We start from the raw sequence: 26,117 nt of genomic DNA on the forward strand, positions 1-26,117 counted from the left end.
TACAAGGGTCTAAATTTTTTTTATATAAATATTTAAAGTTTATACATGGCTGACACTATATGGTATCCCTAAAGCTCCACTGTTGGTATCTTCATCACTTAGTCTTGATTCAAGAATTCAATAGCTATCAAGAATACATCTCAGAATCAGGATTTTCTACATCTGTGACACGTTTCACTGAAAAATAGAAAATAAAATAATTCAACAAGAATTCAAATAAAAAAAACCCTTTAAAATTTATTAAATTGTAATATATTTCACAGCATGTATTTGAAGCTTAATGAAATAGGTAATATCTATTTCCCGACCACCACAACTTGTACCTTCTTCCCTTGACCCTCACAAATCTTGCACCCTGGCCCCTCCACCAAACCTCTTGCACACAGTACACATCCACCCTCCTCTTCCTCAATTCCCCTTCCACACAGACTGCTCATTTCCAACATCCCAACCTCACCCCAATCTTCTCCTCAGGCCGTCGGCTATCATAAGGCAAGTCATGTTTGCACAACCCAGGATAAGGGTTTGCACCTTCCTTTTTCAGGTAGACAGGTGCAGCCCACCCCAACCCTTTGGATTGGCTGGTGCCCATTCTCCTTTGCTATTATCATGATGCTTTTCTGTAGCTAGATTTTCTATGGGGAGCATGCCCTTGCTTACCCCCAACCTCAGTTTCTAGACATGAGTGGTCCTGAGACTAAGGCCTCTACCATGATTTTTAAGAAATGTGGTGGAAAACTAGCTCAGGAAGGCAGGGACGCTACTCTCTGAGACCCCTTATCAGAGACCCCCTCACACTGTGTTGTAATATTTATTTGATATGGAATTATATGATATATGTAAGAAATTACATATTCAAAAATACTTATATATGTTAATATATGCATTCACATCATCCACTGAAATGCTGGATTTAGTATCAGTTTTGATGATAAATGCTCCAGTTGTTCAATCAACAGAATCACATCCTCACTATATTATATAGTAGAATGGCTGAGTATCCCAGACACTAGTTGGTATTTTGAATTACTGGAAACTATGGTATTTGACACCCAAGCTACTGCATGGTAAGATGAAGCACATATACATTCATATAAATACAAAATACAAGCATCTCATACATAGCATGAATCAGACCCAGTGCATACTTTAAATAGAAAGACTAACGTGAGGTTATGCAACCTAGACTTGCTTTCCACCAGCTCTGTCAAATGGTTTGAATTTAACATAACATGTCAATAATGTATTTCCAATCTTCAGGGCAATTAAATACTCTATAAGCAATTTATTATTTTTTACAGAGTAATTATACATGAAATTACTGTCTAAGCCTGTTCCAAATAGTACTTAAGGCAACTTCTTCTCATTGTTTAACCATGTGGTTTCAGGTTCAATCTCACTGTGTGGAACCTTGAACAAGTGTCTTCTACTAAAGTCATGAGCTAAGCAAAGCCTTGTGAGTGGTAGACTGAAACTGAAAGAAGGCCATCATACTTGTGTGCATGTGAGTGATCACTTCTATTGGAGTGCAGTGTTATCAGGTTTTCAAGTCAGCAAATTGTTTCACTTCTTTCTTTGGAAGCCAAATAGAAATCCCTTACTAGAAAATCAGATAAGGGTCAGTATCAGGAAGGGCATCTGGTCATAAAAAAATGCCTCATCCAACCCATGCAAAAAGGGATACATTTGAGCATTTTAAATATGAGAAAATAATTTAAACTGAACATAATAATTTAAATTAAAGAGGCGCAGGACTGGCTGTGTGGTAAGTAGCTTGCTAACCAACCACATAGTTCTGGGTTCAGTCCCACTGCGTAAAACCTTGGGCAAGTGTCTTCTGCCTTGGGCCAACCAAAGCCTTCTGAGTGAATTTGGTAGATGGAAACTGAAAGAAGCCAATCGTGTATATATACATATATATATATATATATATATATATATATATATATATATATATATATATATATGTATGTATATATGTGTGTGTGTTTGTCCTCCCACCAGTGTTTATGTCCTCGTAACTTAGTGGTTTGGCAAAAGGGACCAATAGAATAAGTACTGCTGTTGATTTGTTTGACTACAGGCAGTACTCCAGCATGGCCATAGTCAAATAACAAACAAATAAAAGAATGTAACTGGGGAATTTATAATGAATCAATAAATTAAGATAAAATCATTACTTACCAATATAGCGTTTCTTGTACATGTATTTGTTTTCTCCGAGATGATTAGAATACTGTAGCAGTCCAAGCCAACCAATAACTCCTGATTAAGGTATAAATAGCGTGACATTGTGTGTAAACAATATAAAACATATAACAATTTCATAATCATCATCATCATCGTTTAACATCTGCTTTCCATGCGGGCATGGGTTGGACGGTTTGACTGAGGACTGGTGAGCTAGAAGGCTGCACCAGGCTCAATCTGATCTGGATGCCCTTCCTAATGCCAACCACTCTGAGAGTGTAGTGGGTGCTTTTACGTGCCACTGGCATGAGGGCCAGTCAGGCAGTTCTGGTAATGACCACGCTCAAAAGGTGTTTTTTACATGCTACCTGCATAGGAGTCAGTCCAGTGGCACTGGCAATGACCACGTTAGAATGTTGTTTTTCACATGTCACTGGCATATGTGCCGGTAAGGCGATGCTGGCAATGATCACGCTTAAATGGTGCTTTTTATGTACCACAGGCAAGGGAGCCAATCCGCGGCCCTGGCAACGATCACGCTCGGATGTACTTTTAACATTCCACTGGCACGAGTGCCAATCAGGCAGTACTGTCATCGGCCACATCAACAATTTTGATTTTGATTTCACTTGCCTCAATAGATCTTTGCAAGCAAAGTTTATTGTCCAATGAATGAGGGGTATTCATAAGTGGGCTGGTTACGCCCACTGACATAGGCCACGGGCTATGGTCTCACTTGGCTTGTCGGGTCTTCTTAAGCACAGCATATTCCGAAAGGTCACGATCACTAGTCATTGCCTCGGTAAGGCCCAATGTTTGAAAGTTGTGCTTCATCACCTCATCCCAGGTTTTCCTGGGTCTACCTCTTCCACGGGTTCCTTCCATTGCTAGGGTGTGACACTTTTTCACACAGCTGTCCTCATTCATTCGCAACACATGACCATACCAGTGCAGTTGTCTCTCTTGCACACCACAACTGATGCTTCTTAAATCCAACTTTTCTCTCAGGGCATTTACACTCTGTTGTGTATGCACACTGACATTACACATCCAACAGAGCATACTGGCTTCATTCCTTGCGAGCTTATGCATGTCCTCAGCAGTCATGGCCCATGTAGCATGGCTGTTCGTACACATGCGTCATATAGTCTACCGTTTACTCTGAGTGAGAGGCCCTTTGTCACCAGCAGAGGTAGGAGCTCTCTGAACTTTGCCCAAGCTATTCTTATTCTAGCAGCTACATTTTCAGAGCATCCACCCCCTCTACTGACTCGGTCCCCTAGGTAATGGAAGCTATCAACTACTTGTAGTTTTTCTCCCTGGAATGTGACAGCTGTTCTCTGCACATTTTCAGTGTTTATAGCACCTGAGCATTTGCCACATATAAAAACTATCTTCCCAGTTAGCCTTCCTTTGATATTGCTGTACTTCTTATGTGTCCATAGCTTACACTGGAGTTTCTACCTACACCTTTTCTACAGATCAAGCATGGCCATCTACCTGAAGGGATTTGTGGTTTGTATGCTATCCTACTTATTAAGAGTTTGGTTTTAGCTAGGTTGACTCTAAGGCTCTTCAATTCTAATCCTTGCTTCCACACCTGAAACTTCTGCACTAGTTCTGATAGTGACTCAGCAATTAGAGCAAGGTCATCAGTATAGAGAAGCTCTCAGGGACATCCTGTCTTCAATTCCTCTGTTACTGCCTAGAGGACTATGATGAATAAGAGGGGGCTGAGGACTGATCCTTGGTGGACCCGTACCCGGAATTCTTCACTGTACTCATTGTCAACCCTCACCTTACCGACGGCATCCCTGTACATGGCTTGCACAGCTCTCACTAACCATTCATCTATCCCTAGTTTCCTCATTGACCACCAGATAAGGGATTGAGAACTCTGTCAAAGGCTTTCTCCATGTCAATGAAAGCCCTGCTAAATACAAGGAAAGCTAAAACTAATTGATTTAGGATGAGAGAGTACTTTGCTCAAAGTACATGCTGATAAAATTTGGATAATTCTACAGAGATATTTGTTTGAAATTTTTGGAGCTGTATACCCTTAGTTTTCAAAATGAAAGAATATACTTGGTAATATTGTTTTCTCCACTATATTATTTATCACAAGTTTTAAAGTTCTTTTATGTCCCAAGGCAAGCTTTAACACAATAAAGAGTAACTATAACATTGTCCAAATGGAGGAATAGTATCTAATGTTTAAACAAAAATTTTCTTTCTAACTACACATCAACATTTCACACATTTTGCTAGTGACCTTGCATTAATAAAGACCATCATCATCATTTAGTACCCATTTTCCATGCTGGCATGGGTTGAACAGTTCTCATGAGAGCATGGAAGATAGGCATTAAATGATGATGAAGATGATCTTCATTAATGAAAGGTCACAATTTCTATGAGAAGGCATTCAGTAGGCTTTTCTCTATCAAATTCGATTTATCATCATTAATATTTAATGTTCATTTTCCATGCTGGCATGGTTTCTACAGTTGTATGCTCTTCCTAATGCCAACCATTTTACGGAGTGTACTGGGTGCTTTTATGTGACAGCAGCTCTAGTGCTTTTTACGAGACACTAACACCAGTGGTTTTCATGTGGCACCATCACCAGTGCCTTTTATGTGGTACCAACAATGACAGAGTAATGAAGTACCTTGTAAGACAAAACCCCCTCAACTAGGAGGAGAACAGTATTGAGAGGTGTGGCTTTGTGCCAGTTGAGTGATTTAAGGTACAGATATAGGTGTCTTGCTGTAGAATAGATACTCACAAGGAGTATATATATATATATGTAGTGAAACTACCTATCGCCATTAGATACAAAACTACTATCGCCATTAGATACAATCTTCTCATTTAAATATAAATAAATGCGAGCGTAGTAGAGAACCCATTCCTTGTCATCACGTGACTGATCATTATTCGAATCGGCAACTTCTTCGAACCGTTCCCGCCAGACCGCAAACTGACCAATCACGGCCCCTAATAAGGTCACGTGATAGAGTATATTTCTACCATCTGGTGAGCCAATAGTTTGTTATAAATAGCTTTAACTCGGCAGCCAAATTTGTCTCGGTCCAGTTTCTCTTTGAGAACTGTTCCGTGTACCACACGACAGCAGCAGCAGTTCCAGCGACCACTTCAACAGCTTCGTCCAGCCAACGATGACCACCGCCGTCGCCACATCAGCAACAAGAGTCTACGACTACTATCCAGCATCATCGTCATGACCAACACGATTCTACGATTACTACTACCAAACAGCCTCTACACCACCAGCGTCAACACGACTTACTATGTACACCAAACAAAACCTCCGCGGCACATCTCTCTCTTCGATTCTGTTAGGTGACTCAGCTTCACCACGGTAAATAAACAGACAAGAGTTCTCAGCCAGCGACGAACATCTGTATCACAAGAATCACGGCCCGGCATCGATGCCACGACATCACAACTAGTGATCAGCACTGCCACACTCAGCCTCTCCTCACTTTCACATACAGAACTTTTCCTATAGTGTACTAACGAATTGGTATAATTGCTCACGTGTCATTTACTGACTCTTTCTATCTGCTGTAATAACTCACACATGTATCACTCACATACACACTTTTCTTTGTATGACGGCCTGTCTTTGATTATGTTCTTATATGTCGCATTCACACTCTCACACAGACATACATCTTTAACGCTACAATAAATATCTCTGTTATTCATCTAATACGGTTGTGGTCTTTCATTACTGGTCATCTATGTTATCGTCGCATAACATATCATCTATATCATCCATCGATATATTATTGTGTGTTCGACCGTGTGACTCGTTTCAATAAAAGGAGTCCTCTGTTTTTCCATTCGTCACCATATCTCCTTTTTGAGTTCGCACGGTCGTCCCTTACATATATATATAAATATGCAAATATCATCATCATATAATGCCTGTTGTCTATACTGGCATAGGTTGGATGGTTTGACCAGAGCTGGCAAGCTGCACCAGACTCCATCTGATTTGGCATGGTTTTTACAACTGGATGCCCTTCCTAATATCAACCACTTTACAGAGTGCACTGCCACGAGTGCTTTACATCATTGGGACTGGTCTTAGCACTTCTGCTGTGAAGTATGGGTCTTCTTGAGTACAGTAAAGTGCCAGGCATCTCAGTCCTTTGTTATCTTGCCTGAAATGATCGGCGTCTTCAGTATTTCATCCCATATCTTCCTGGATTTCCCACTTTCAGATGTTCCATCCACTTTGAGAGGTTGGTACTTCTTTATGGAGCTGTTGGCATCCATCTGCATCGCATGACCAAACCAGTAGTCTTCTCTCTTGCACACAGCAACCAATTCTGCTTATGCCTAACTTCCCTCTCAGAACACTGACACTCTGTCGAACATGTACATTTACATTACACATCCAGCGGAACATACTAGCCTCATTCCTTTCTAATTTGTGTATGTCCTTGGCATTCAGGGTCCACATCTCACTACCAAGTAGAATTGCTGTCTGGATACATGCATCATACAATCTTCCTTTCATTCAGAGAGAGAAACCTCTTGTGGACAACAGAGGTAACAACTCTGAATTTCCTCCATCCTACCCTACTACTAATTTGGTTCCCTAGGTAGCAGAAATTATCTACTACCTCTAATGAGCTACCAGGGCATTTGAAAGTATCAATTTCCCAGGTCTCTAAAGTTTTTACAGATCCAGTGCATTATCCACATATGAAAACTATCTTCTCTGATAACCATCCTATTAATCCAGTGCAACTCTTGTGTGTCCATAGCTTACACTGGGTATATATATGCATACACACATACAGAATTGGTTGAGGCAGATTATCCTCTTTAGTACACACTCTTAAAATAATGAAAATATATGTATATAATCACATATTACCTATAGTGCAATAAACCAAGGATCCTACAATTTCAGGATTTTCATGCCAGCCTTCTTTAACAACTTGGACAAGACCTAAAATAACAAATACAATATCAATATATAGATCAACATAATGAATAGAGAATCAAGAATAGCTTTAAAACCCTTTTTTGAAATAGGCAAGGTTATAATGTATATAACATTAGATAAAATTGCATCTGAAGCTGATATTGAGAATATGCTGGAAAAAATACTACATGAATTAAAAAGTAAAGTTATCCATTTCAGTTTGTAGCATTGTTAAATTTTAGAGGTCCAGAATCTATAATATCACTAATAAGTATTTTAATGCTTTTTCTTACTCATTATCTCACACGAACTCTTTGGATTTAGCTGATAAAAGTGGTTCAGTTTTCTCAGCATGTGTCGGACTAAACCTATAATTTGTTAAGCATAATATCTTTTTAATGTTCTCATTCGATCATAGTTTCATTATTAGCTCATGAGATGAAGGAATTCTCTTTTCAGATATATTCATTCTCAGAAAAGTCAGATTTGCTTTGGAGAATGGCTTTTCTTTGTTTGTAGAGAATTTTACCTAAGTTAATCAGAATGATACCTTAGTTAATCATTCTTTATTTATTAACTTTGATTCAGTGTGAAGTGCAGAGTGAAGATATCTTGATATACTTTTACTACCCCATTCGTTTTTTTTTTACAGTTCCCATGCAGTTCTGAAACACACCTATTAAATCTTTAAGACCTATCTAATGTTTGCCTACTAAGTACAGATCATAGATTGTATCAATAGCAAAAATATATCGTGCATCCTGAGCTAAATACATTTGCCAATATGCATGCTTTAAATGAAGCACTAAGAAAAATTTGTATCTCTCGTGCCACAGAAAATTGAATCGATTGATGGCACGGGAAAGAATATGTGCATTTTAATCTGCCTTGTAATTAGCAGATACGAAAAGACCCACTTCATTTTCTTATACTGATCACAGGTGAGGCACAAGCTTCAGGATGACACCTTCAATTAAAATCCCTAACTTTACATCTGATGATAAGTCAGTAATAAAAACGAGTTTGTTGATTCTGTCTGGATTTTCTTTCTTTCTATTCAACAATCACGACATAAAAGAAACTGTCAAAAACCGAACATTTACACAAGAATCATAGCGGTAGGGAAAAACTAAAATTCCCAAGGAAGATGTTCCTGTAATAACAAATCTATTGTACATTTATTCAAGGTCGTTTATCAAATCGAGATATTACGATAAAATTTACTTATTTGTGTCCTTGTTAATAGGCGAGAAATATTTACGTTTATCTTAAAATTCGTTAAATAGATTTTTAAGAATGCTAGTGCTCATGTAAAGATACTTTTTAATTTTACAAAAAAGAAATATTTGAATGATATTAACATTTAAGTAACGACAAGACCTTAAAAGAATGAGGAAAATATACTAATATTTCAAAGAAGACGACTAGTTTCCTTTGTATGCAACGATCTTAACTTACTTTTGCCCTTGAAGATACGGGTCCAACCTCCAATGACAGGACGCGACATTTTGAATCTGCAAAATGTAAACAGGAACCGGAATTAAATATCACGTGATCAACAACACATTTCACTCTCTGTTTTGGTGTCTTTTTCTTAATGTTTAGTAAAGTTTATATGCCAACAGAATGTGACAGTCCTATAAAGGAAGATGTTTCTGTTGTTTTACCCCAGGAAAACATCTTTTCCAGCTATCGACTTCTGACGTAATTTAGTTTGGTGAACTAAATACATGAGAATTGACAAACGAAATGCAGAAAAATATAAAATACCCGATTGAATTTTTTTTTTAAATGGGCTATTTTTCATTATAAAACGTAATTTGGAGGCTGTGTTGCGGTTAGATTTTTTTTGCGTCATTGGTGTACACACATACACACACACACACATGTAAAAATATGTGACACTTATTCAGTAGCCATGATAAAACTCTGAGTTTCGGATGCCAGGGTGGGAGCCCACGCCAACATCTCTTCAGTTATCCGGCCAATTAAAAATTCCTCGGAGTTTTATCATGGCTACTGAATAAGTGTCACATATTTTTACAGATAAATTCCTCTATTTGCATAATATCGAGGTCTCTTTCTTTCTTTTGTTGTCCTTCCTGTCAAATATATATATATATATATATATATATATATATGTATGTATAAAGAAGACTTCTAGGTGGACGGCTAATGTGCTAGAAGAAGATCACATTCTTCTAGCACATTAGCCATCCACCTTGTGGTCTCCTTTATATATACATATACAATAATCCTTTGAGACCTCAGATAATTTTTCTGAATCTCCTGATTCTTTCAATGTGTTAGTTCCATGGTATTAAATTGATATTAATTAATATCCAATTTTTTACCTTACTGTTTTAATTTACGCACACACACACACACATATATATATTCACAGCAAGTTGTTTTACACCTATCACACTAATTATTTTTTGCTTTTGAGCTCGGGTCAAACACTGTAGTTTAGAAGCCATGGACTGACGATGTGAATGTTCCGAGTCCTCTCCCCACCCCGCCTTTTGCGAGAGCCTATTTTTTTTGTCATATTCGTTCAGAGCAAGTCATTTTACATCTATTACACTATTTTTCTTTTGCTTCTTGGCTCTGGTGAGGCGTCTTGGAATATTCACATCGTGAATGTTCCGAGTCCTCTCCCCACCTCCCCGTTTGCGAGCACGCATTTTTTTCTTCTTCATATTCGTTCCCAGCAAGTTGTTTTACACCTATTAGACTAATTAAAAAAAATTTTTATCGCCGGGTTAAACGCTTTAGTTTGACCCAGAATATTTCACTTTCAAACAGCTTGCACGAGCACTTTATGTGTGCATAAAGGAAGTTCAGCAAAACAAATAAAATAATGAAGAGAATAAATACTTATCTTTGTGTTTGCGTACTATAACGACAAAGACAGATAAAATAGGAGGCAACTTTACATGTAGCTTATTAATCCATCCATCCAGCTTTCCATCTACCTCCCTACCTACCTACCTAAAACCCATTAAGTACATGCCAGCATGCACTGAATGGATTTACTACTGAGTGCTGAAAGGTAAGGATGAGTGTTAGTGTTGCGACGACTGAGACATTGGTCCCCTCAAGAAAGTCTTCCATGTTAGTTAGAACATCATTGAGGCAAATGGAGAAGTTTAAATATGTCGAGGCCATAATCAAGAGCGATGGGAAGCAGGAGGCTGAATTGGATGCCAGAAATGCAGGTACTGGCACAGTAATGCACTGACTTCAGTATTTGATCCCCAGAAGGGTGGGGTGGGGGTCGGTAAAAATAGCCAAAGTTACTATCTTCAGTTCAGTTTATGTGCCTATTCTTATCAATTGTCATAAATGTTGGGTAATGGTCGAAAGACTACAATTGTAACTACAAGCAGCTGAAATTGGGTTCCTCTGAAAGATCTCTTACCTGTCAGGGTACATAACTCTTTCCAGTTCGAGCCACTACTACGGATGTATGATTAGAATGTTACAGGAAAGAATCGCTAGATGCATTCTTCAAACCAAGCCAACTGACAGGTTGGATAACATCCTGATATGACGTACGACTTCTTGTCGTCACTGTTATATCTGAGCTGTTATAATATCAAACGTTCCTGATGTTCTCTTATTACTCTCCAACTGCGTATCTTCAACAAGCACTCCATGATATCTCCATTCGATAATTCCTACGACTTGTATACTATGACTGTGCATATGACACTCTTTTCAGAGTGTTCTGCACATGCTCATTTATACTAACTAGTATAGTTCACTTAGCCAATCATGGAGGTGTACAGATTCCCCTTACAACACATCCATATTCTCAGTTTGTCACACTTGGGAACCCATTAAGGAAAGTGTAATGATGGTCGTTTCTGATAGGATGCTTCAGGACTCTAACACGACGACCCTTCCAGGAATGGTGAACGGAAAAAATGGATAGTTGAAAGACTTGGAAATTAACAATATGAAAGTAATTGATACTGTGACAGAAATGTGTGTGTGTTACGAGGTTGGGCTGAAAAGCTCATAGGCTGACTATAAAGGAGTGATATTAGAACTGTGAGATTTTGCATGCATCAATTTCAACACTTCTTATTAATAACTGTAATGTTTCTTTCTAGGTAAACTAGCACCTGACTGTTCAAAGAAGACTTCAAAAGTAACTTGTAGCAACTTCTCTTAAAAATCGACAGAATTAGGCGTCAATGTGTTATCAAGTACCTGCGGGAGAAAACGGATGCAAAAGGTATTGTGTTTATTGACTATCTTCAAAAAGGCCACACTATCAATGGAGAGTAATATGCTACTTTGCTGAGGCAGTTACGAAAGGCTATCAAGACCAAACGCTCAGGAAAACTGATGAAATGGGTCTTGTTTCATCAGGACAATGCTCCAGCATACAAGTCCTTGCTTTCAATGGCTGTTGTGCGTGACTATGGCTTTGAACTGGTTGATAGTCCTCCCTATTTTCTTGATCTGGCCCCATCTGACTATCAGATGGAGCCAGATCCTCAACATGAAAAAAAAAACACTTGACTGGGAACCTGGCTGCTAACTTTTTTTTACCAACAAGATGAAAGCTTCTTCACTAATGGGATCCAAGCCTTGCAACACTGATGGAAGCAGTGTGTGGACCGCAAAGGGAACTATGTTTAAAAATAAACTTCAGTTGGTCACATTCCATGAGAGTATCTTGGCCAAGCTATGAACTTTTCAGCCGACCCTTGTAAAAAGAAGAGGATAAAATACCTTACTGTTAAACTAGGTTTATATGTGTACTTTTGCTACTGTTGTTTAACAGGTGCTGACTGAAAGATACTATGCAACATTCAAAGGCTGTCCCAGGAACCTACCTCCTTCAAGTAAGGTCTGCATATTGCTTTCTGTGAAAGTTTCTAATTGATGGTTGAGTATCAGACAGTGAAATTTTTCCGAACAAAATAAAGGCATTATTTTAGGTCAGGGCACTTGATTCACACAAAGAATCTGAGTTTCTTTTTTTCTAAGTGAAAAATTGTGTGGGTGAAAAGGTCAATGGGGGTGGGGGATGAAATTTCCGAAGCTTCCACCTCATCCCACCCTGTTTTCTGAACACCCCACCAAAAGTTTTGTAGCTTATGAGGAGGTCACCGGAATTCATTCAACGCAAAAAAAAAAAAAAAAATCCCAATGATTCTGGGATATAGGGGGGGGGGGGGTCCGGCCCCCACCTTTTTTTCTGAACAAAAATAAGGAGTTTGCAGCATATTAGGAGGTCAGGGTAGGTACTTGATTTCACGCAAAAAATTCGAGGTTTATTTTTCTTAGTTAATATCATATAGGTGAAAGAATCAAATAATACCTATAATATAATTTAATATAATATAATATATTAAATGAAGCACGTTTCTCATAAACATATCTTTGAAATTTTTATATTAGTTTATAAAACTAAATTTGAGATAAAACATATTTTAATAGTAATTACAACTTTAGTGTACTTAGTTTTAATATCAATTATCTATAAATAGTATCTGTTAATGTTTAGGTTTTGCTTTTGTTAACAAAATTTATATTGACCGTAGATTTATATGTAAATATTGATGCAATACTATTATATGGTAATTAACTAGCAGTTTTGACACATCATATTTTTGTTGTCTTCAGTATTTTTAACAAATGGATGCACCATTCTATCTCTCATTCGCTTTAATCTCTCTCTCTTCCTCCCTATAACATCTATTTTGACCTAACTATTGTACCACCACCACCACCAACAGAACCATCATGTATCACATATGCATGCGCACAAGTATATCAAACATGTTTGTTTATATGTAAATATATGAAAATAATGGTTTTTTTAAACAACGCACACATTTGAGTCTGTTGCAGATCAACCAACATGTTGAAATGTAACTCCTTTTCGGGAAAATTATTCCCTGGTGAAATATCCAATTAACCAGTTTCAATATGAAAATTTAAATTAATTTAATTTAATTTAATTTAATTTCTGTAATTGAACTAGTTGGATATGGAAACGGCTGTAAGACAGGAGTTTCATCATATGGTTTTTAATATCTTTGAATAAATTGATGTCTGCATGTGAATTTCTCCACTTTCTTTTGTCATCAATATATGCTGCCTCCTAGAAGTAAGGTGAAGAGGAGGTTCCGCTAGGTTCCTCACAGGCAAAGAACACGGGTACAAGATTTTCTGGGCAGGGAACACAGATGGGGTCGGGGGCGTGGGTATACTTCTTGCGGAGAAATGAGTGGATAAGGTAATCGAGGTAGCCAGAGTATGCGATAGAATACTTAAGATTAGATTAGTCCTTCACCATGGTTTAGCAACCATTATCTTGGCCTATGCCCCTCAGCCCAGGCTACCCGATGTACAGAAAGACCGATTTTATGACACCCTCTTGCAGACTACCTCATCGATGAATGACAGGGACCTTCTCTTTGTGGCTGGTGACTTCAATGGAAAGGTTGGACAACATGCAGGGGGCTTCCATGGCATACATGGAGGCTATGGCTTTGATTTCCGCAATGAGGAGGGAACCAGGCTGCTGGAGTTCTGTGATGCAAATGACCTTACGGTTTGCAATACTAACTTCAGGAAACCTGCCAGTCACCTAGTCACCTACCGTTCTGGCAGGCACACCAGCCAAATTGACTACATCCTCGCTAGGAAAAGGGAAAGATGGCTGCTTATAAATGCCAAAACCTTCCCAGGCGAAGAATGTACCCCACAACATAGACAAGTAGTTAGTGACTTCAGAATCAAGGCTAAGTAGTTGCCCACAAGATGACCAGCATAGAGGAGAAGGGTCTGGAAGCTCAAAGATCCTGCGAATGGACAGAAATTTAGAGACTTATTACTCGAAGCCTTTGACGAAATAGAAGGGGATATAGCTTCACACGATGTAGAAGACAACTGGAAGTTGACAACATGCAGAGGGCCACTGACCAGATCTGTGGATGGTGCAAAGTCCCCTCTTGACCCAAAATAACGTGGTGGTGGAACAATGTTGTTGACAGGGCTATTAGACAAAAGAAACAGGCTTGGAAGGACTGGAAGAATGGTGGTAGCAGGGAATTGTACCAGACTGCCAGAAGGCGACAGGTTTATTTAGCCAGAGGGAAGCAGATAAGAAAAAAATTGCCAATGTTCTGCGCCATGTGGACCAAAGAGTTGAGGTATTTCGTATTGCAAGACAGTGTGTGAGAGAGAATCGTGATGTCGTAGGAGAAAAATGTGTTTGCATGGATGATGGTACACTTGCACTAAACGAGGCTGCAAAGAGAGATGTTTGGAGACGCCACTATGAAAGGTTGCTCAATAAAGAGAATGAATGGGAGAAAGAGAGTCTGCCAAATGTCAACCCAACAGAGGGATCAGCTACCCGAGTTGACAGTACTATGGTAAATAAAGCAACTAAGAGTATGAAGACAGGGAAAGCCTCAGGCCCATCAGGAATCACTGCAGAGATGCTCAAAATATCTGGCAGTGTCAGCTATAGCCTAATGACCCATATAGTTAATCAGGTGATACACAAAGGAGTCATACCCAATGACTGGTGTAGCAGCACCATAGTCAACTGCTACAAAGGTAAAGGTGATGCTTTAGATACGAATAATTACAGAGGTATCAAGTTTTTGGATCAGGTAATGAAAGTCACGGAGAGGGTCATAGCCCAACTAATTAGGGAGAGAGTCAGTTTAGATAAGATGCAGTTTGGGTTCGTGCCAGGGAAAAGCACCACTGATGCTATATTTCTGGTAAGACAGCTGCAGGAGAAATACCTCGCCAAAGATAAACCTCTGTTCCTGGCTTTCGTTGACATGGAGAAAACCTCTGACAGGGTCACCCGATCCCTTATCTTGTGATCAATGAGGAAACTAGGGATAGAAGGATGGTTAGTGAGAGCTGTGTGAGCCATGTACAGAGACGCTGCCAGTAAGGTGAGGGTTGGCAACGAGTACAGTGAAGAATTTCGGGTAGAGATAGGGGTCCACTAAGGTTCAGTCCTCAGCCCCCTCCTATTTATCATAGTCCTCCAGGCAATACCATAGGAATTTAAGACAGGATGCCCTTGGGAGCTCCTCTATGCTGATGACCTTGCGCTAATTGCTGAGTCACTATCAGAACTAGAGGAGAAGTTTCAGGTGTGGAAGCAAGGACTAGAATCGAAGGGCCTTAGAGTCAACCTAGCTAAAACCAAAATCCTAATAAGTAGGAAGGTAGACAAAATACAAACCCCTGTTGAGGCAATCGAAATCGAACCAAATTCGACAACTGGCACCCATGCCAACCTCTCCTTCATTGGACACTAAACTGGGCTTGCGAAGACCTGTTGGGGCAAGTGAAAGCGAAATTGTGATGGCACCTGTATCAGTGGAGTGCTAAGAGCACCGTCCGAGTGTGGTCGTTGCCAGAGCAGCTGTCTGGTTTCTGTGCCAGTAGCACATAAATAGCATGATTGTTACCAGCGTCACTTTCCTGGCACTTGTGCCGGTGGCACGTGAAAAGATATCCGAGTGACGTCATTGCCAGTGCAGCATATATAAATCAAAGTGTCCTGTATTATATATCCATTATGGCTGATCTTACCAATAGGTTTTGCACTTGAGGTTCAAGGGAGTGTTAGGTAACAGTCCAATTATGTAAACCTGCACTCATCAGAGGTAGCCATTATGGAATGAATCGACCTCAATACATATATATACCCATCTTCGTCTTTTGTTTTCCTATAAATTTCAACTATATATATATATATATATATATATATATATATATATATATATATATATATATATATATATCCACAAAAACACGGACACAAATCTATGTATCTATAAATTTATGTGTATGAGTCCTTGTGTATGTGTCCTCCACCACCGCTTGACAACCGATGTTGGTGTGTTTACGTCCTTGTAACTTAGTGCTTCAGCAAAGGGAACTGATAGAATAAATACCAGGCTTTAAAAAATATGTCCTGAGGTCGATTCATTCGACTAAAAAGTCTTCAAGGCGGTGCCCCAGCATGTTCGCAGTCTAATGACTAAAACAAGTAAAAGATAATTTCATAAATGATTTCATAGTGTATATGAATGTTCACTTCAGAAATTACTTGTATAAAAAAAAAATTACACATACAAAAGCAGGGTTAATAAAGACTTACATTCAATACAAATTCAAATAAAAATCCCTTATTTATTTTGATGGTAAAAAATATTTGCTTGTTTTAGCTTAGATATTCCATAAAAGTAATTGCAATCATTATCTAAATTTTCATGGGTTCTAATTGGTGACTAAGAATAATTTATTCTTTCTTATACCTGTTTTCACATTTTTCTACTTTTTGTTTACATATAACAATCGAAAGTGCATTGTTCTAAATAACCTTCTTATTTATAAACACTGATGGAACTATGAAAAAGTAAAAAAAGTACAAAACTATATTAATAATTTTAAACGGTATATTTCTACAGCATGAATTGTTTTCGATGGCCACCGTTTAAGTAATTTTCTGTACACTTTCCCAAAGCAGCTGGGTTGAATGCTATTATGATCGAATCCCCTTGCAAATCATTTGGGTTGGATATTTCCTTTTCGTGAACAATGAGGTAACAAACTATTTTTACTTCTGACTCCACTATATTTATATTAATTATTTACCTTACAAACAAACAACTATGAGAAAGTTACAAAAATGATTTGTTTTTATTTCAGTTTATATTTTATTCAACAACTATACTGCTGCAGATATTTATGAAAAGGATCTACCCTCACATATTGATCCGAAATAAAATTTGCTGTATTTCTCTTTCACTATATTGAAACTAAAAAAAAAAAAACAAACAAACAAAAAAACCTCCCCATAAAAACCCGGCTCGATGTTTCGGTAGCTACAATATAAGCATGTTCTATATGAGCTAATAAATTGTTAATTACCCTTTGTCACTGACATACATGACCAGGGAGATAACCTGTGTCTCACTCATGTTTTTATTTATCAGAAACATTCACAAATGATTGCTTTTTGTCATGAATTTCCCCTCTGATTAGTTAATTGCTCATGGAAAACTCCTTGACGTTTAAAGACTCTTCATTGCTTTTTATAGGTATATTTTTTATCGGGTGTTTCTTATTTTAGTAACATGTCGAAATGGTTCATCCGTAAAACGGAAACGACGAAATGTACTTAGTTTCAAGTTATGCTGTTATGTTCTTTGTGTACATTTACTGTTGTAATGTCATATACTTCTGTTTCAGTAACCCGCTGTGAATGAAGATAATACAGGTGCTCCAGCAGTGGCTATCCAGTCAATATGTCGTTAAATATAGAGTTTATATAAAGATGTGAAGCGTATGTATCTTATGCAAATAACACCTAGAATACCTTCGTGTTATTTCCAATTATAGTGTTATTGAAACGGAAGTATAATTTGAAGAACTATACGATCTTGCAAGTAGTGTAAGTCAAGATTGTAGCAGCGTATGAAGTGAAACTAAGTAATTTTATAATTTCCATTTCAGTTTTTCATTTCACTTGTGAATCTTTTCGACGGGTTAGTTAAATATGAAATAACTTCCTTACCACGCATGTCGTATGCGCTTACCAACACATAGACACGCACAAACACACGTGTGTGCGTGCGTGTGTCTATGTGTAAAGTATTAAATCATTTTGCCGGCTACTAAATTGTAAGTGGCTTCTTGGTGCATCATATTGGATATGAAGATTTTTTATTTGTTTAAAATTACTATTTATAGGATTATTGAAAACCACCACAATTGCTGGTGACATTTCTGTTGTCAGTGTTGTAGTTCACGCGAAAATATTCTCTGGAAGATCATTTTTATCAGAGCAAGCAAGTTATGTAACTAACATCAAAATATTTTTTGCGTGTAAATGCATTTTTTTTCTTAAATACGAGATATTGCATGTAAGTATTTAGAATATATGATAATATATTATAAATAATTAGTGGAGTAAACAATAACCAGCCTTACAATATCCTATTCGTTTTATCACGATCTGAATACAACTACAACTATGATTGTATCGTTATTCGGGAGACTATATTCCTCCACCCCACCCCAAATAAAAGGGAATAGCACAGAAAACCGTTTATTATTGTTAACATTTTTAGTATATGAATAAATAAAGAGATCACTTTCTAGTAACATAACTAATTTTTTCTCATACATGTAATTAAAGTATTTCTGAATTGCTCAGCGTGTTCCTAGAGAGGGTGTAACGATATGTACAGCCGGGATCAGATATAATCGACCTTACTCCCTCCAAATTTAATGCTCTGTGGTTGAAAGCCCTCCCTTTCAGTTTTCGGCTATGAAAAGCTTACCGTAAGTGATACGCTGTCAGACCAAATTCGAAACCATGTGGTTGCCAAGCAAAATTCTTAATCACACAGCGATGACTGCCCATTCACACACACACACACACACACATGTATTCTTATAGGTGGATAATACCTATGGAAAAAGACATCATCCTTATGCGTTCATTTGGTTGTATAGGTACAGTTACGTGTATACAATTGTTCATGGTAGAAATTCTAACAAATATCTATAGTAGCATAGTCTCCTCAGTCGTACACTTCCCAACATATTCAGTTTAAAATTTCTTAATAGACAGCTAATAACACCAATTCAACCTCAGCCTGACCCACAAAAACTGTTTCCCTACATCCAGCCAAATTAAATCTCCTTACCATAGCTTTGTATCAACCCACGTTCTATAAACATATTTTCTTCCTATCTCTATCTAGCCTTCCTTTCTACACAATTAGTATTTCATCTGTATCACACTGTATCATTCACGAAGTCGCCGACCTTACTAAAACTTGCCAAAGACTATATAAAGCTACTGCCTCCCTCCCCAATAAATCACAGCTTGATGAAATTGAACAAGCCAAAACTTCGAAGTCACTATGTAAAAAATTAATATGTACTCTAGCAAAAAAATATCGAGTAATGTTAAATTGTCTCTATGACTTGACATAAAAACAGTATTAATATTCTTTTACTTGTTTCTTGTGGCCCTTGCTGGAGCACCACCTTGAAGGGTTTTAGTCAAACAAATCGATTCCAAGGCTTTTATGTTTTAAAGCTTAGTACTTATTCTATTGGTCTCTTTTGCTGAACTCCTAAGTTATATGGACGTCAACACACCAACACCGGTTGTCAAACGGTGCTGGGGAGACTGGACAAACACACACACATGACAGACTTCTTTCAGTTTCTGTCTAGTAGAAGAAACTCCCAAGGTACCATGCAGTGGGACTGAATCTGGAACCATGTGGCTGGGAAGCAAGCTTCTTTATTTCTTTTAAATTGCCATAAAGGCATTACATAGAGGAGGACACTACAACACGCGGGGATATATAACAATTAAAATATGATGCTATGGATGACATATGAAAATGAACATGAAAAACATTAAAATCAAAATATTAAAATTATGATTCATGAATGATAAATGAGAAAGGAGAATATGAAAAGTGTGTTACTCACCCCACACTGAGTAACACTACTCGCCACCTCTGAGTCTCAAGTCCTCTTTAGTCTTTGATCTAGTCTTTCGTTTAGCGTTTTCCCTATCGCTCAGTGACAACACTCTCTCCTCCATGTACTCTTCTCCCCTTTTTTACCAGGGGTGGGGCTTGTAGATTTTGTGGTGTCTGTTCTTTTTTTTTCCTGTGGGGAGAGAGGGTGGGTGGGTTTGGTGTTTGTATGGGGAGGGTGGGTCAGAGTAGTCTTGGGTGGGATGGAGTTGGTCTGGGGTCCCACATCACACTGACTGTTCTTCCTCTTTTTCCCTTTATTCTCTGTCACAGCCCATTCATCCTCCTTGTTCCTTCCTTCTATCTGTACTTCTTCCTTTTTATCCTCCATCTCCACCACCACTTCTGCTGTTTTCCACTGCAGAGGGCAGTGCGTTCTAATGTGGCCCTTTTAGCCACATTTAAAACATCGTAGGATTCTGCCCTCCACCCACACTCTTAACACAATCTCTCTCAACGTCACCGTTTCCACCAAACTCTCCAATTGCCTCTCCTCTGCCTGTATAATGAGGTCCAGTGTTGTTTTTCCTCTCCATCCTCTGTCCTCCGTTTCCGTGGTTTGGATGACAGCCATCTCCTCCTCACTTCCAACGAGTACGGCTGCCGCAACCCAAGCCACTTCTATATCAGGTGGAATTCCTTCTACCCTCACCTTAGAAGTCTTTCTTCCAAGGTACGTGGGTAGAAGTACCATTTCCTCCATTTTTACAGTTGCACTCACTAGCCTCCTTGCCTCCTCCGCTGTCCTAAACTGGACAACCACCGTCCCATCTCCATTTCCTTTTGCTATGTATGTCACTTCCTTCAAAAGCCCCTTAAATGCTTTTTCTACTTTTTCCATCTCCATCCGCTCCACCTGCCTATTCTCCACTGAGAACATCTTGTAGGTAATGGTCTTCTTTTCCATATTTTCCATAACCCTTTTTGGGGGTAATGACTTTACGTCACCGTCCACCTTCTGTGTCATCTTACTCAGCTCCTTCAGTCCGGCTAGGTCCACTTCCCTTTTCTTCACATCTGCAGCCTCAGCAAAACTCTTTATTCTTTCCAAATGCTCGTCCATTCTATTTACCGCCTTAACGAGCTCCTCCTCTGCTGAGGACAGCTCATATTCGCTAAGGTCCAAATACATTCCTTTCCACTGGTACAACACTCACCGACAAACCACTGCCAAGCAGCACAAAAATTCCGTCCGACTCATCAAAAATCAACACATCGAATAGACCGACAGATGCATGGGAAGCAAGCTTCTTATCATACAGCCACGCCCGCACCTATAAATATACAGAAGCTACCAAAAAATGTATACACACTTCAGGAAAAGAAGAATCTGTATGAATACTTAACTTGTAAAAGTATCTTTATAAATACAAATACCTCTTCCGATGTTTTATCAAATTGCAATAACACTGAATAAAAATATTTATGCAGATTTTTCCACAGCAACCCTCAAGAAGCATGGAGGTGAGTTTAAGAGAGGGTATGGGTGTCCATTAGGACGGGGAAAGGAGGGAGAATAAAAAATGGTTAGAGATGAGGGTAGAGGTGAATGTAGTGAGTGCTGAACAGAAGTGGAAGTGTAGCTTGATGGGAAATATCAGTATGGGTGGGGTGGAATAAGATGTGAGAGATAGGAGTAGATCAAGAAATAGGGGGAAATTAGTGAGGCATTAGAATGGTGGGGTGGGAGTACAGGAGTACATAAGGGTGGCTAGAGTGAGTGGGGTATAGTGGCAGATACTAGAGGGCATTGATAGCAGGTATGAGAGGTGTTACGTTGAAGTATGATAGAGGAGAGAGAGTGTAAACTGGATGCACAGAAAGGAGGTGATCAGGGAAAATAATGTGGGAAGAGGTGATGAGAGTGAGGCATGGAAGTGGTATTTAATATGTGCTGAGACTGGATGGATGTTAGGGGAAGATGGGGGTAATGGAGATGGGATGTGGGATATGTTTGATGAGACAAAATGGGTGTAGGGGTAAAGCCCAGCATGTACAAGCATAAACAAAGTGTTTTTAGAATCTCCTTTTTGCTGTGATGGAGAGATCTTCTTGAGAAGCAATTTGCTTCTTGTATTTCCATAGGTACAGCATATGGGATTTGTACCTATCCTTTTCTGCATATTGAGCAAGGTTATTTCCCTGAAGATACTAGAGTCCTGTTTTCTTTTCCGCTAAACCTTTAGTCCTTACTACTTTCACCTTGAGGCTCTTTGATTCGGGGTTTAACTTCTAAGTCTGAATTTCCTTTCTTATTTCTCTGTAGACTCAGCTATGAGAACTAGATTATTAGCATACAAGATTTCCCATGTGCAGCCAGTTTTAAACTTCTCTGTGTTAGCCTGTAGAACTATGATTTATTGGAGGAGATTGAGGTTTGAACCTTGATGGATTCCTACCCTCATGCCAAATTCCTCACTGAAATTGATGCTGACTCTCACTTTACCTACTGCATCTTTGTACATAGCTTGTCCACACTCACAAGCCATATGACTACACCTAGTTTCCTGGATGACTACCAAATTACTGAGCATGGCACACTGTCAACTGTCTCCTCCAAGACAAAGAATGCTAGGAATAGTAGTTTACAGTTAGCCAAGTACTTCTGAAGTTGACTTACTAGGAATATTGCATCTGTAGTACACTTTCTGGGCACAAAGCCAAACTGCTTCTCTTTTAGGTTATGGATGAATTTTGCAATAACTTTCTCCATGGTCTTCATAACCTGATCCAGTAATTTGGTTCTCTCATAATTAACAAAAGGGTGGAGAGCAGCAGTGTAATGAATCTGTAGATAAATGAAAGTGGTGCAATGATGTGTGGGATGAAAAAGAGAGAGAGAGAGATGTAGTGACAGATGGTGGTCAGAGATACACAGGGGTGGATATAGTGAGTAGCAAAGTTAGGGGTGTTTATGGTAAATATTAAAGCAGATAAGAGAGAGTATTACAGATGAAGTATGGTGGTCATAAGATGTAGCTCAAGGTGAAGGGAAAGATAACTGGTGGCACAAAAGAAATGATCGGGCAAAAATAAAGTGAGAAGGGGTGATGTTGAAATGAGGGATAGATATCAAAAAGAAGTGGTTCCTAAGACAGGAATAACTGGTGGCACAAAAGATGGCATTTGTGCAGTTTGTTTCTCATATACTTACAGCAGCTGAATAATACTGTAATTAGAAGAGTAATGGAAAGAAGAGGTTAGGTGAGGTGGGGAAGGCCTGACAAGAACAGATTGAGTGTGGGAGAAAGGCCCAGTGTGTGTTTAGACATAAACATAGTGCTTTTAGGACCTTAATTTTGTTGTGGAGGGTGGGTCTTCTTGAGCACAGCAAAGCACCAACTGTCTTTCTTTTTTTCATTTCCTCTGTGAGTCCTGACATCCTGAGTTTGATCTTCACTATTCTGTCTCATGTCTTTCTGGATCTCTCTCTTTCATAGCTCCACCCAAATTTACTATCATTTCTTTATGTAGCATAGCTGTTCATAAAGAAGCATCATACAATCTGCCTTTCACTCTGAGGTGGAAACCTTTACTTATCTACAGAGATTATAGTGTTCTGAACTTTTTCCAGCTTATTCCTATTCTAGCAGTTATACTTTCAGAGCATCCTCCTCCACTGCTAATTAGGTAATCTTAGTAACAAAACCTATCCACTACCTCCAGGTCTCCTCCTGATCGTTTGATAAAATCTACTTTTTGTATGTTCTTACTGTTTATTGCACCTGTGCATCTGCCACCTTGTGATTCCATGTACCTCAGGTGTGTCTACAATTTGCATTGGGTACACAGTATGGCATTTCTATGTACAGTAATCCCTTGATTATCGCAGGTGTTATGTTCTAAAACCTCCCGCAGAAATAATTAAAATCTAAAAAAATTATAACTACCTATCGGTCGCAGAAACCTAGATATACTGAGTGCTCGATAGGTGAACCATGATATGGTGAGGGATTACTGTACATCTTTTCTACATAATGAACAGGACCATTTTCCTGAAGGGTGTAGAGTCCTGTCTATTTTCTTGTTTAATAGAATAAAACATTTTTGGCCCTTTGATTCCAGAATTTGCTTTCACACATGGGATTTTATAATTTTGCTACAGATTCAGCTATAACAATGACATCATCATTGTAAAGAAGTTCCCATGGGTAAGTGGTCTTAAACTCTTTAGTTATGGCTTGAATGCCTATGACAAATAGGAGGGGACTAAGAGCTGACCTCTAGTGAACTCCTATCTGCACACTAAATTCATTGCTGTATTCATTGCTAACTCTTGTAACATGGCTTGTATGGCTCTCAGAATCCATTTGTCTACTCATAGCTTCTGCAGCAATCACCAGATCAGAGATCAAAGAATTCTTTTGAAGGCTTTCTTCAGGTTGAAGAATGCTAAGTGCAGCAGTTTTGGCTAAATACTTCTACATTACTAGAAAGAGTACATCATTTAGTACTTCCCCGATATAAAATCATAATCATCCAAGCTAATTCACCACTTCATCAATTGAGCTCTAGCTGTTTCCATAACTTTTGTGACCTGGTCCAGCAAATTGGTACCTCCCTCTAAGGCATCTCCATTACCTTTGTGACAGTTGAATATAATGTTGCTATGCTAATTGTTGGGTATGATACATTCCTGCACAACCTGATTAGCTATACAAGGGACTAGGCAATATCATACTTTGCCAGATATTTTAAGCATCATATAAGTAATTTCCAATGGACCAAGGGCTTTCCTTGCTGTCATATCCTTAATTGCTTTATCATACTGCTGTCAGACCAGTTATTCTGGCTGGTCTCTCTGACAGGTTCACATTAGGAAAAGTGTCTTTCTCCCATGCATTCTCCACATTTAATAGCCTTTCATAGTAGTACTTCTCTATCTCGTTCTTTTCAGAATCACTTATTACCAGTGCACCATTATCCCTCCCTACACACTTCTATTTACAAAATCTTGATTTTCTGATACTCACACTGTAGAACATTAGCAAACTTCTTTCTGCAGCTCCTTTTGTTAAGTAACCCTATTGCCTAGCTTCTTTTCTAGCTAACTGATATAATTCTCTGCTGCCCCCATTTTTCTCGTCTTTTCAGTCTTGTCACTTCTCTTATATGGCATTGTCTACCTTATTGTTCTACCATGACATTATCCCTGGTCTGTCTGGAACTTTGCACCAACTACAGATGTTGTCTAATCTTCAATAGTTTGTCTCATAGGAAGTTCTAGTTGCCTTTTGTGCTCTTCACCTCTCTGTCTCTTTCCTTCTTGTCAAATACTTTGACTAGTATTTCTCTAAATGTCTAACTGTCCAATGGATCTTTAAGCTTCTATATCCTTTTCCAAACTAGTTTGCATATCTGAGTACTTCTAGTTCTAAGCTACTAGCCATTAACCTATGTTGGGTTGTACATTCTTTACAAGAGAAGGACTTCATATTTACTAGTGTCTGTCTATTCCATTCTCTGGTGAGAATGTAGTTAAACTGACTTGTGTACATACCAAATCAATGGGTGATCAGGTGGTTGGAGTCCATTGGAGTGCTGCTCAACATGTCCATTGAAGTCATCAGCCACAATGAGGTCATTGTCATTTATCATTGAGGTAAGCTGCAAAAGGGCCTCATAAAATTGCCCCCTCTCTTCACATGCGTGTCCAGTGTTTCCAAGCAAAAGGGGTTACTGGTAGCACAAGGGAAAGGAATATGTGTAGTTCTGCTTCCATATAATTACAAAAGCTGAGAAATAATATAATTAGTGGGTGAAGGAAGGATTAGTGTTATGCAAATGAGTTGCTGGAAAGGCTTGACAGGTAGAGATTGGGTGCAGGGTCATAAACATTAGCAATATGCTTTTAGGGCTTCCTTTTTGCTGAGGTCTTTTTAAGCTTGGCAAATAGTCATTCATCTCAGTTATTTGTCATCTTGCTTTGTGAGGCTCAATAACCTGAGGTCAGACTTCACAACTTTCTTGGTCTCTCTCTTCCATGAGTTTCATCCTTATTTAGTGATTGGCACTTCTTTATGTAGCTGTCCTCATCCATATGTATCTTTTGCACATTACAGCTGATGCCTCATATGCTCAATTTTTCTCTCAATAGATTTGTACTTTGTAGTACAAGTGCACTAACATTGCACATCCAGCAGAGCATGTTTCTAGTTTTTGCATGTTCTCTGCATTCACAGCTCATGTTTCACCACCATGTAACATTACTATTCATACACAAGCATCCTATAATCTACCTTTCACTCTGATAGAGGCCTTTTGTAACATAAGAGTTCTCTGAACTTTCTCCTACTGGTTCATATTCTAGTAACTGTACTTTCAGACCACCCTCCTCCACTACTAATTTGATTACATTGATAACAGAAATTGTCTATTACCTC

General features: G+C 38.6%; 2 protein-coding genes across 7 annotated transcripts in view; one reads left to right on the plus strand and one right to left on the minus strand.

Moving 5' to 3' along the window:
* Positions 1-18,606, minus strand: LOC149136141 (uncharacterized). Of its 3 annotated transcripts, none has more exons than XM_089351003.1 (5): positions 18,514-18,606; positions 8,618-8,673; positions 7,109-7,183; positions 2,185-2,265; positions 1-177 (listed from the first exon to the last, which is right to left on the minus strand). In XM_089351003.1, the coding sequence occupies exons 1-5, from the start codon at positions 18,594-18,596 to the stop codon at positions 128-130; spliced, it is 345 nt and encodes a 114-aa protein (XP_089207129.1). In that variant the 5' UTR covers positions 18,597-18,606; the 3' UTR covers positions 1-127. The 3 variants fall into 3 exon arrangements, with proteins under 3 accessions (XP_089207129.1, XP_089207130.1, XP_089207131.1); XM_089351004.1 differs by lacking the exon at positions 18,514-18,606 and adding an exon at positions 10,584-10,732; XM_089351005.1 differs by lacking the exon at positions 18,514-18,606 and adding an exon at positions 10,042-10,138 and having other exon boundaries at positions 8,618-8,680.
* The window catches only part of LOC106871950 (transmembrane protein 169), a 26,346-nt gene continuing 11,193 nt past the window's right edge, over positions 10,965-26,117 (plus strand). Inside the window, exons 1-2 of one of the 4 annotated variants that reach the window (XM_052967248.2) lie at positions 16,500-16,770; positions 23,840-23,885. The gene's annotated coding sequence lies outside the window, so the exon portion shown is untranslated. Of the gene's footprint in view, positions 12,022-16,499; positions 16,771-23,839; positions 23,886-26,117 lie in introns of those variants that run through there. The other 3 variants (XM_089351002.1, XM_052967247.2, XM_014918727.3) reach the window with 3 other exon arrangements.

This window comes from Octopus bimaculoides, chromosome 4, assembly GCF_046866305.1.
Source record: "Octopus bimaculoides isolate indiv1 chromosome 4, ASM4686630v1, whole genome shotgun sequence".
NCBI classification, from domain to species: domain Eukaryota; kingdom Metazoa; phylum Mollusca; class Cephalopoda; order Octopoda; family Octopodidae; genus Octopus; species Octopus bimaculoides.

Bases quoted from the DNA above. Each gene is read 5' to 3' on its own strand.
- LOC149136141 (XM_089351003.1), bottom strand. From the start codon at position 18,596: ATGGGCAGTCATCGCTGTGTGATTAAGAATTTTGCTTGGCAACCACAT. The intron at 8,674-18,513 runs GTAAGCTTTTCA...TACATTTTGCAG, and splicing joins CTGACAGCGTATCACTTACG to ATTCAAAATGTCGCGTCCTG. The intron at 178-2,184 runs GTAAGTAATGAT...TCTATTTTTCAG, and splicing joins GTACAAGAAACGCTATATTG to TGAAACGTGTCACAGATGTA.